The following is a 12234-nucleotide window of genomic DNA, read 5'->3' as shown; positions in this document are numbered from 1 at the left end:
ATGATGAATCTGGCTGCCTCTTTCTTTCCAGTGTATGGGTTAGGAGGTTGGATGAGGTGACCTCTAGGGTCCCTTCATGAAAGTGTTTGGGGGGCTAGGGATCCATCCTGCTGCCTGAATGTATACCACAGAGCCCCACCACTGACTAGTCACTTGGGCAAGTGACTTAACCTCTGCAAACCTCTACTAGACTTAACCAGTAAAATGAGGATAACAGTCCTTTACTCATTGGGTTGTTGTCGGCCAGGCTCATAGCACTCAGTAAATGTTAGGGACTCGTCCATCTCTTCAAACATGTGAGGACCGAAGAGTCAGAAGAACCTGCTGTGACCTCAGTGTTCTCACCTTTTGTGATGATTCAAACTCAACGACCTCTCTCGGAGTTTGTCCCAGAAGTTTCAAAGGGGGAGGGGTGCCTTTTTCTCCAGCAAACCGGAACTCAAATCCAGTCCAGGGAACACCAAGTATTTCTCTTTCTCCTCCAAAGCCAGATGCTGTAAATTCTGAGCAGACTCCTCCCAGACGATGTGATTACGAAATACCTGTTTCTTTTATGTCCCATTTATCTGTCTCTCTGACATTTCCTTTTTTCTCTTACAACTTGATCTTTGCCACCATCTATCAGATGTGGTCTGGAAGCAGTCATTTTATTTACAATCTCTCTCTTTTTGGCTCTAGAAATTTGGGGAAATGGAACAGCTGTCTGCTGCCTTTCAAGGCGCCACATCTTTTAGTTCTTTCATACTTTTTCTACAGGGCCTGATTTAGCTTGTCTAAATGCTTATTGAATAAGAACCAGAACTTTAAGTTCTTACAGGCAGCAGAAGCTATTTGATATAGGGGTATTAGGTCTTCCCTGAAGGTCAAAGCAACCAGTATAGATCACCTTTTAAAAACGTGGTCACTTTCACTCAGCAAATATTTCCCAAGTGCTGACTCTGTGCCAGGTGCTGTTCTGAGCACCAGGGTCCCTTACCCTTGAGGACTGTACATTCTAGGGACATTCATTCATGCAGAAAATAGACAATGAGAACCTACTACATGTCAGGGATTGTCATTCATTAAACAATACAGATACCGTCCCTGCATTGATGGCTATGTTGTGTGTGTGTGTGCACTTTTGTGTGTGGAAAAGAGGGGACAGAAGACAATACAAGTACATTTTTATTGTAGTAAAAGGTGATAAGCACTATGAAAAAAATATAGCAGAGTAAGGGGGATTAGGAGTGGTTGGGGACGTTGCTTTTAGTTTTTAATTTTTAATTTTATTAAAAACATTTTAATATAATTTATTGTCAAATTGGCTTACATACAAGACCCAGTGCTCATCCCAACAAGTGCATTTTTCAGTAGGGTGGTCAGAGTATGTTTCTTTGAGAGGATGCTACCTAAGCAAAGACTTGAAGGCAAGGTGAGAGAAAGGTGAGGAAGAGAGCCGAAACGTTTGGAGGGAGAGCAAGGCCAAAGGCATGAGTGTGGCCAGCTTTTTCAAGGATAGCAAGGAGGCTAGTTTAGCTGGAGCAGAGCAAGCAAGGTGAGAACAGAAGGAAGTGAGGTTAGGGGCAAATCAAGCAGAGCTTTTAGCTTGAGTGACACGAGGAACCATCAGAAAGTGCTAAGCAGAGTAGCAAACCGATCTCAGACTTCAAAGGATTGAAACGCTGGCTGCAGTGTTTCCGCTGGACTGTGCAGGTGCTGGGTGGCAGCAGGGAGGCCAGTGTGATCAATCACACAAGTGCGTCAGACCAGAGCAGGGACAGGTGGGGTGGGATCAGAGATTTATTTTGAAGACAGGCCAACACGATTTTTTGACCGACTGGATGTGGCGTTTAAACGGAGAAGGCAGGGATGACTCCACGGTGTTGTCCTGAGCACGTGAAAGAATGGAGTAGCCACTGAGATGGCCAAGACTGATGGAGCACAGTTTTTGTTTTGGTGAGTTGGGCCGGGAGCGTGGTTCAGATATGTTAAGTTTGAGGTGCCCGTTGCTCTTCAGGTGGAGTGGCTAGGTGGATTTTGAAGTTGCCCGAAGAAGCGATTTTGGGGGACATCTCTAAAGGCTCAGCGAGACCCCACAGCGGTACTATCGGAACTGACCTCGTTTCCCCTCCTCTCTGCCTTCCTAAGGGCAGGAACATCCCTGGAGGGTAGTTCTTCGCGCCCCAGCCCCTTTAGCCTGCAAAGCCCCCGTTTTTTCCTCTTTGGGAAAAGGCGAGAAAAAGCAACAGAAATGATGCTCCGTGGCACGGCCTCCACCCCTTAACCCGCCGCAGGGGAAGAGGCAAGGCCTGCTGGGGTGGAAACCCGGCCACACTTCCTGCTTCCCGCCTCCCTGACAGCAAGCCTTGGAGCCGCAGGCTTGTGGGCGGGGCCCTCGGGCGGGCGGGGCCGCGGCGCGAGCGCACGCCACAGAAGGGGGCGTGGCCCCTCGGCTCGCGCGCTTGCAGCCGGCGCGCCTGCCTCGCTCCTTCCTGCTCTTCCCAGGGTGATCAGCTGGTCTGCGCTCCCCTGACGTGGGCCGGGGCACGTCACCGCCGAATGGCAGCCTCCAGAAAGGCACCGCGAGTAAGGTGAGGGACTCTGCCGGGGAGCCGGCGTCTGGGCAGCGCGTGATTCCGGGCGCCGGGCGCGCATGTGGCACCCCGGAGGGTTGGAACTAGAGGGTGAGAAGCGGCAGGCGGCCCATCACAGTCCGGCGAGGGCCCTGGCTTTCGGGAGACCCCCAAGCGGGAGCAGGGGGAGGGAGCCATGCAACCGGGCAAGTTCCGTTTCGTTTCAGGAGGGCTGCGGGCACCCTCGGGCAGCCTGGTCCCGGTTCCCGGATGAGCGTGTCCGCGGAGCGGCATCGCTGGGTCGGAGGGGCGGTGGCCGTGTCCCACCTCTCCCCCTGGCCCAGCGGGAAGGCCTAGGCTGTTGCAGGAACTTGGCCCCTCCAGGCGCCTCCAGGTGTCCTGGGAAGTGGAAGAGCCCCTGCTCTCGCCCTCTTCCCGGGGAATATAATTCTCAAATTACAACCCTTGCAATACTGATACCGGCAATTCGCCTTACTGATCGCAGCCGCCACGAAGATGGGGAGCCGCAGGCCCATCCCCACCCAATTGGTTTCAGAGACTGTGTAAGGGAATACTTCGGCATAATCTCTAGAAAGATCCCACCAGTAACCTGCCCTGGGCCCTCCCTGGGCACAGGGAGGTGAGAAGGATAATCTCCTGGTCTCAAACACATTTCAGTTATACTCCTCCCCCCCCCCCCCCCAACCAGGGTATACTTATTGCAGCAGCTAACAAAGTGGGAGACTGAGAAACGTTCAGAGATCACAAAGGCCGGAAGCCAAATTCCCTGCCATGCACATGGGATCAGCCATCCTCAGACCAGTTGAGACTTGACTAAATACACCTGGCAGCATGGCCGGGCCCACTTGCTGAACGCGGACCATGGCTTGTACTTGTGATTGTGAGTGGACAGATCCAGAGCTGACCTTGACCTGGCCTTGGACTTTCTATGGCATGCTTGGGATGAGTAGAAAAGCAGACCTGGCTTGTAGAAGGATGTGGGGCCTTGTGGCAAACCTGGTGTGGAAGGAGTTGCCAGTATGTTAAGTGCTGGAAATGGGGTTAGGTTAATGTGAGTTAGGTCCTAGACCCATAAGTAGCTTTGAGGACCAAGATTAGATTATAGAATCACGACATTTTAGGGGCAGAAGGGTCTTTTGGCATCAGTTGGCAAAGCCTCCACACGCAGAAGGCAACTGAGAGACTGAGAAGGGACATTTGCCCCAGGCCCCTCCCCTAGTGGCAGAATTTGAGTGCTATTCAGTATAAAAATGAGAACTTGCATTTCAGGTAAAATTGATTTAGGTAAAAAAGGGGTTGAGCTGACTTCTAGTGCAGCTCAGTCCAGGAGACCCACACTGGCATGAGACTTGGCCTCTTTTTTTTGTATCTCTTGACTCTGTTTTTTTTTTTTTTTTTCGTAGTTTTATTTTTTATTTTTTTAAATTTACATCCAAATTAGTTAGCATATAGTGCAACAATGATTTCAGGAGTAGATTCCTTAGTGCCTCTTACCCATTTAGCCCATCCTCCCTCCCACAACCCCTCCAGTAACCCTGTTCTCCATATTTATGAGTCTCTTCTGTTTTGTCTGCCTCCCTGTTTTTATATTATTTTTATTTCCCTTCCCTTATGTTCATCTTTTTTTTTCTCTTAAAGTCCTCATATGAGTGAAGGCATATGAGTTAAGGCATATGAGTTTTGTCTTTCTCTAATTTCACTTAGCATAATACCCTCCAGTTCCATCCATGTAGTTGCAAATGGCAAGATTTCATTCTTTTTGATTACCGAGTAATACTCCATTGTATGTATATACCACATCTTCTTTATTCATTCATCCATCGATGGACATTCGGGCTCTTTCCACACTTTGGCTATTGTTGATAGTGCTGCTATAAACATCGGGGTGCATGTGTCCCTTCGAAACAGCACACCTGTATCCCTTGGATAAATGCCTAGTAGTGCAATTGCTGGTCGTAGGGTAGTTCTATTTTTAGTTTTTCAAGGAACCTCCATACTGTTTTCCAGAGTGGCTGCACCAGCTTGCATTCCCATCTTGGCTCTGTTTTCTTAAGTGTTGGCTTCGTTCTCAGGCAGATTTTGTCCTTATGGAAGGTATGATGGTTCTAAGCTGGCAGCCCCAGCAGAAATAGAGACTTCTTTCCTAATGGCTGAAGCACAAATCCCAGATCTGATTTCCAGTAGGCTGACTTGACCTAATGTTTATCCCTGAACTAGTCGTTGTGATCACAGGGATAGATTGCCCAGGCGTGGGTCCCAGAAGTTGGTGGGTGAGGGGATGAGATTCATACCAATTCTGTGGACTGAAAATGGACATGAGACTGTCTTAGATGGAAACCATTGTGCTTTGACCAAAGGAAGGAGGGAGGGATGGATTTGGGGTAGGAAAAGGCCACATTTCCCACTTCTGCATCTTAAAATTTATTTCAGTCTACCCTTACCTTATTAGACGTGATTGAGCATCTTTTTTTTTTTTAAGTTTATTTTATTTATTTTGAGAGAGAGAGAGAGGAAGAGAGAGAGAGAGAGCGAGGGCACGGAGGCGGGGCAGAGAGAGAGAGAGAGAGAGAGAGAGAGAGAGAGATTCTCCAAGCAGGCCCCGCACCATTAGCACAGAGCCTGACATGGGGCTTGAACCCACGAACCGTGACATCATGACCTGAACTGTAACCAAGAGCTGGATGCTTAACTGACTGAGCCACCCAGGTGCCCCATGTTGTGATTGAGGATCTTGATCCTTGTTTTGTCCCATCCTGAATGATAATTGTGCGTGATTCTCATCACCGACCCGGGTAAGGGTCGGAGAGTAAGCACAACCCTGCTGGCGTTTCTTTATAAAATGGGAGAAAGATGTGCCCCTCCCATCTTATGCGAAGATTGAACAGGAAGTTCTCTGCACGCTTTTTCCCCTTACCCACCTCTTGGCACATCACGATGTTGAGAACGTATAGGTCGAGGAAGCTCTGTGTTGGAAGTTGGGAGGCCTGGACTGTAGTTCTAGACTAGCTCTGTCACCCAGCTAGCTGTGAGGCTTTGAGCAAGTCATTTGGTCTCTGTTTCTCAGTTCCTTTGTCTAGAGGAGGGAGCTGAGTTGGATGGTCCCTGAAGTGCATTGTACCTCTAACATTTAAGGGTAGGTAGCCCTGCTTCAACTGAGAACCTGAGAATGTATCTGTCCAGGTCAGTGAAGGGTGGCTGGATCTTGGATCCTGCAGACACCAGGGTGTGACAGGAACAGAACAACTGTAATGTTTAGCTGCTTTGTGGCCCCTTTGATCCTGCCAGGAAGGTGGAGGTAGTGATGCTCAGAGAGCGAGCTTGAATTGAAAATCTGTGAGCTTCGCCCGTCAGACCCGACTTCTTGTCTTGGCTTCGCAGCTACTGAGTGTGTGGCCTGTGGCAAGTTATCTTTGTGCCTTCTCTTGTAAAAAGTGAAAGAATAGAGCTACTTCTGAATAACTTCCCTCCAGCCCTCTTGTCCTGTGCCCTGATTAACTTTGAATGTATAGAGAAACTGACTTCCTTGGCTCACCATCTGCTAAATGGGTATATGAAGTCAAGGGGAATCAGGTGAGACTGTGACATAGATCTCTGTCCAAGAAAAAGAGGTTTCTTACCTTGTAAAATACTATAGCAGCTTTATTGAGATATAATTCATGTACCACATTATTCACCTATTTAAGACATACATTTTGGGGCACCTGGGTGGCTCAGTTCGTTAAGCGTCCGACTTTGACTCAGGTCACGATCTCGCGGTTCATGAGTTCGAGCCCCGCGTCGGGCTCTCTGCGACAGCACAGAGCCTGCTTCAGATTCTGTGTCTCCCTCTTTCTCTGTCCCTCCCCGCCGCTCGCTCTGTCTGTCTCTCTCAAAGATAAAATAAAACACTAAAAAAATAAAATAAAACATACATTTCAGTGATTTTTTGAATAATCCTAGAGTTGTATAACCAACACTGCACTCAGTTTTAGAACATCCTTACCCCTTGCCAGAGGAAACCCTGTACACATTGGTAGGTGCTCCTCATTTTCTCCAACTTCACCCCACTGGTAGGCGGTTGCCAATCTACTTTCTGTCTCTATGGATTTGCCTATTCTGGACATACAACATACGGTCTTCTGTGACCAGCTTTTTTCACTTAGCATAAAATGTTTTCAGAGTTTACTATGCTGTACCAAGTCATCAGTACTTGATTCCTTTTTATTGCCAAATAATATTCCATTGTATGGATAGACCAGGTATTTATCCTTTCATCAGTTGATGGACATTTCGGTTGTTTCTACTTTGTGGCTATTATGAACATGCCGCTATGAAGATTCATATACAAGATTTTATGTGGGCTTGTGTTTTTAATTTTTCATACCTAGGAGTGGAATTGCTGGGTCATAGGATAATAATAATAATTATTATTTACTAAATGTTTATTTATTAATTTTGAGAGAGAGTGTTGAGAGAGCACATGTATATGTGAGTGGGGGAGAGGAGAGAGAGAGGGAGAGGGGATCCCAGCAGGTTCTGAGCTGTCAGTGCAGAGCCCTATGTGGGGGCTCTAGCCCAGGAACCATGAGATCATGACCTGAGCTGAGATCAGGGGTCAGACCCTCAACTGACTGAGCCACCAGGCGCCCCATTATAGGATAATTCTATATTTCACCTTTTGAGGAATGCTGGACTGTTTTCCAAAGTCACTACACCATTTTATATTCCCACCAGCAATGTCTGAGGGTTCCAATTTTTTCACATCCTTTCCTACACTTGTTATTTCTGTTCTTTTTGATTATAACCTTCCTAGTGGATGTGAACTTATATCTCATTGTGATTTTGATTGGCATTTCTCTAACGGATAAAGATACTGAAAATCTTTTCATGTGCTCATTCACTCTTTGAATATCTTCTTAGGAAAAATGTGTGTTTGAAAATGTCTGTTCAGATGCCGTTGACCATTTTAAAATTGGGTTGTCATGGGGTGGCTGGGTGGCTCAATTGGGTCAGCATCCAACTCGTGATTTAGGCTCAGGTTGTGATCTCACTGTTGTGGGATCGAGCCCCACATTGGGCTCTGTGATGGATGTGAAGCTTGCTTGGGATTCTCTCCCTCTGCTCCTTTCATGTATGTTCTCTTTCTCTCTCTCTCTCTCTCTCTCAAAAAAAAAAAAAAAATTGGGTTGTCTTTTTTTGTTTTAATTTTTTAAAATGTTTATTTATTTTTGAGAGAGAGAGAGAGAGAGAGAAAGAGCAAGCAGGGGAGGGTCAGAGAGAGAGGCAGACACAGAATCCAAAGCAGGCTTCAGGGTTTGAACTGTCAGCACAGAGCCCCACTCAGCACAGAGCCCGACGTGGGGCTCAAACTCACAAACTATGAGATCGTGACCCGAGCCGATGTTGGCTGCTTAACCGACTGAGCCACCCAGGTGCCCCTGGGGTGGCCTTTTTATTGTTGAGTTGCAATAGTTCTTTTTTAAAATTTATTTTATTTTAATTTGTTATTATTATTATATCTTAGAGAGAGTGTGAGTAGGGGAGAGGGGCAGAGGGAGAGTGCGAAAGAAACTCTTAAATAGGCCCCACACTCGGTGTGGAGCCTGACACGGGGCTCTATCCCACGCCCTGAGCAGAAATCAAGAGTTGGGTGTTCCACCGACTGAGGCACCCAGGTGTCTCGCAATACTCTGGATGTTAGCCTCTTATCAGATATGAGTTGCAAATATTTTCTCTCATTTTATCAGTTGTCTTTTCACTCTCTCTCTCTCTCTCTCTCTCTCTTTTTAACCATTTTATTTTAAGTAGCCTTCATACCCAATGTGGGGCTCAACTCATGACCCTGAGGTCAAGAGTCTCATGCTGTACCCACTGAGCCAGCCAGGTGCCCTGTCTTTTCACTTTCTTGATGGTATCCTCTGAAGTAAAAAAGTCTTTAATAAAGTCCAGTGTATCTTTTTCCTTCGGTTGCTTATACTTTTGATGTCGTATCTAAGAAATCATTGCCTAATCCAAGGTCAGGCAGATTTGTGCTTGTGTATTCTTCCAAGAAAACATTTATGTCTGTGATCCATTTTAAGTTAATTTTCATTTTTGGTGTGAGGGTAGGGGTTCAGTTTCGTTCTTTTGCATGTGGATTCCCCGTTGTCCTAGCATTATTTGTTGAAGACACTCTTTTTTTTTTTTTTTTTCCCCTCCATTGAATAGTTTTGGCACTGTTGTCAAAAACTGGCAATAAGTGTGAGAGTTTATTTCTGAACTAATTCTGTCTCATTGATCTATATGCCAATACCTTATGCCAATACCACACTGTCTTGATTACTGTAGTTTTATTAGTTTTGAAATCAGGAAGGATGAATCCTCCAGTGTTGTTCTTTTTCAAGATTGATGTGGCTATTCTGGATTCCATGCATTTCCATATGAATTTTAGGATTTGCTTGTCAATTTCTGCACATACAAGCTAGCTGAAATTTGATAGGGATTTACCCCTAGATTATTTTGGGGGAGCATTGCAATTTTAACAATACTGAGTCTTCCAATCCATGAACATAGAATGTCTTTCCATTTATTTAGGTCTATTTTAATTTCTTTCACAATGTTTTGTAGTTTTCAGAGTATAAGCTTTGCATCTGTTTTGTTAAATATATTCCTAGGTACTCATTCTTTTGATGCTGTTGTAAATGAACTTTTCTTAGTTTTATTTTTGGATTGTTCATTGCAAGTATATAGAAATACAATTGATTGCTGTATATTGATTTGGTATCCTGCAGTCTTGATTGCAGTCTTCTTTGTTCTAATTCTTTTGTGTAGGTTCTTCAAGATTTTCTATATTGAAGATACTGCTATTTGCAAGTAGAGATAATTTTACTTCTTTTCTAATCTTGATGCCTTCTATTTCGCTTTTTGCCTAATTGCCCTGGATAGAACCTCCAGTATAGTGTTGACTAAAGTAGCAAGATTGGACATCTTTGTCCTGTTCTTTATCTTAGAAAGTGTTCAATCTTTTAACATTAAAGATGATGTTAGCTGTTGGGGCGCCTGGGTGGCTCAGTCGATTAAGTGTCCAACTTTGGCTCAGGTCATGATCTCGCGGTTCATGGGTTCAAGCCCCGCGTTAGGCTCTGTGCTGAACACTTGCTCAGGGCCTGGAGCCTGCTTCAGATTGTGTGTCTCCCTCTCTCTCCACCCCTTCCCTACTCGTACTCTGTCTCTGTCTCTGTCTCTTTCTTTCCCCAAAATAAGTAAACATTAAAAAATTAAAAAAAAAAAAAAAAGAAAGATGATGTTAGCTGTGGATTTTTGTAATATTCTTGATCAGGTTGAAGAATTTCTCTTCTAGTTTACTGAGTACTTTTATCATGAAGAGGTGTTGGCTTTTGTCAAAATGCTTTTTCTGTGTCTTCTGATGTCATCATGCAGTTTTTATTCTTTATTGATACTGTGTATTACATTAATTTTTGTATGTTGAACCCATCTTGCATTTATGGGATAAATCCCACTTGGTGATGGTATATGATCTTTTTTATATGTTAATGTATTCAGTTTTGCTAGTATTTTGCTGAGGATATTTGCACTTAGATTTATAAGAAATATTGACGTCTTTTTAATGAAAGAATATATGATCCTCAATAAAGAACATCTCATTCTGTCCAACAAGATTAAAGTAGCAGCCATCAGAGAGTAGGCCTGGAAAGATTGGTGAAAATGTCTGGTCTTCTCGTTCTGGCTATGTGGTGAATTGAGCTAATGTGGGCTCCTGTCCCTCTACTAATACATAAAAATGTAAAATTATGACAAAATTACCTTTAAGTTTAAAACTGAATAAAATCCAAACCCTTTGTATGACCTACAGCAGGCTCCTTGTTGCCTCTGTTCTTGTCTCCTAACCACTTACCTCCCCACCTGCCAGCACACACGGTCACACCACACTGGCCTCCTTGCTTTCTCCGATGTATACCAGGCATACTCCTGCCTTAGGGATTTTGCACTTACTAGTCCCCTTCTCTAGAATGTTCTCAGACATTCACATGGCTTGATCTGTCACTTTTTTTTTTTAGGACTGCTAAAATGTCATCTGTTAGCAGAGAGACCTTGCCTAGCAACCCCGTATAAAATCACCTTTCCCTTTCCCTCTCTGACACTCTTCCCCTTGCCCCGCTTTACTTTTCTTCACAGAACTCCCTGACAGACTGTGTTCTTGTTTTGTGTCTAATGCCTCTCCTCCTGGATCCTCTTCGTTCTGCATCCTCGAGCCCCTATCCCCCTACCCATGTAAACCTCCTGAGGTCAGAGATGTTGTCTGTTTTGTTCATTGTTGTGTCTAGAGTAGGGCCTCAATTATAGAAAAGTCTTGAAAGAAAGAGAAATTGTCAGGTGCCAGAAATTTAGGGGAACTTAAAGCTTGAATGGTATCTGGTAAGCCGAGCCTGGGGAGGTTATCAGACTCTATAGGCCTTCTTACCTGGGGTCCAGGGCATCAGACTATCCCTATATGGGGATAGGAGATTTGTGTGTAAATCTCCCAGCTAAGAAATTAAAGTGGAGATTAATCTCATAAGCAAACAACAGTGACAGTGGTGCTGGTACCACCAGGACATTTCACAGATAAAATAGTTTCTACTGAAGATAAGCTCTTAATAAAAGATTACAAAACACACAAGGAATAACTTACTAAGAGGGAGCCAGCAGGCCCAGCAAACTTGAAGTTTACTATCCCAAGACCTTCTTTTTTTAATTTAATTTTTAATTTTTTAAAATTTACCTCCAAGTTAGTTAGCATGTAGCGTAATAATGGTTTCAGAATCATTATATAGAATTTAGTGATTCATTACTTACATATAACACCCAGTGCTCATCCCAGCAAGTGTCCTCCTTAATGCCCCTTGCCCATTTAGCTCATCCCCCCACCCAAGATGCCTCCAGCAATCCTCGGTTTGTTCTATTAAAGAGTCTCTTATGGTTTATCTCCCTCCCTGTTTTTAATATTATTTTTGCTTCCCTTCCTTGATGTTCGTCTGTTTGTATCTTAAATTTCACACATGAGAAGTCATATGTTATTTGTCTTTCTCTGACTGACCAATTTCGCTTAGCATAATACACTCTAGTTCCATCCATGTTGTTGCAAATGGCAAGATTTCATTCTTTTTGATTGCCTAGTAATACTCCATTGTATATATATACCACATCTTATTTATCCATTCATCCATCGATGGGCATTTGGGCTCTTTCCATACTTTGGCTATTGTCGATAGTGCTGCTATAAACATTGATATGCATGTGCCTCTTTGAAACAGCACTCCTGTGTCCTTTGGGTAAATACCTAGTAGTGCAGTTGCTGGGTCGTAGGGTAGTTCTATTTTTAACTTTTTGAGAAACCTCCATACTGTTTTCCAGAGTGGCTGCACCAGTTTGCATTCCCACCAGCAGTGCAAAAGAGATCCTCTTTCTCTGCATCCTCGCCAACATCTGAGTTGTTGCCCGAGTTGTTAATGTTAGCCATTCTGACAGGTGTGAAGTGGTATCTCATTGTGGGTTTGATTTGTAATTCCCTGATGATGAGTAATGTTGAGCATTTTTTCATGTGTTGGTTGGCCATCTGGATGTCTTCTTTGGAGAAGTGTCTGTTCCTGTCTTTTGCCCATTTCTTCACTGGATGATTTGTTTTTTGGGTGTTGAGTTTGAG

General features: G+C 44.5%; 1 protein-coding gene across 1 annotated transcript in view; it reads left to right on the top strand.

The window, feature by feature from the left end:
• The first annotated feature begins 2435 nt into the window (after window positions 1-2435).
• XPNPEP1 (X-prolyl aminopeptidase 1) overlaps window positions 2436-12234 on the top strand; it is a 58189-nt gene continuing 48390 nt past the window's right edge. Inside the window, 1 exon segment of the mRNA XM_019459383.2 lies at window positions 2436-2570. Within this exon segment, the coding sequence (XP_019314928.2) occupies window positions 2539-2570 (32 nt within the window). The 5' untranslated portion in view covers window positions 2436-2538.

This window comes from Panthera pardus, unplaced genomic scaffold (genome assembly GCF_024362965.1).
Source record: "Panthera pardus isolate Hobbes unplaced genomic scaffold, ASM2436296v1 HiC_scaffold_22, whole genome shotgun sequence".
In the NCBI taxonomy this organism is placed as follows: Eukaryota; Metazoa; Chordata; class Mammalia; order Carnivora; family Felidae; genus Panthera; species Panthera pardus.
This window is presented reverse-complemented; position numbering and strand designations above follow the sequence as displayed.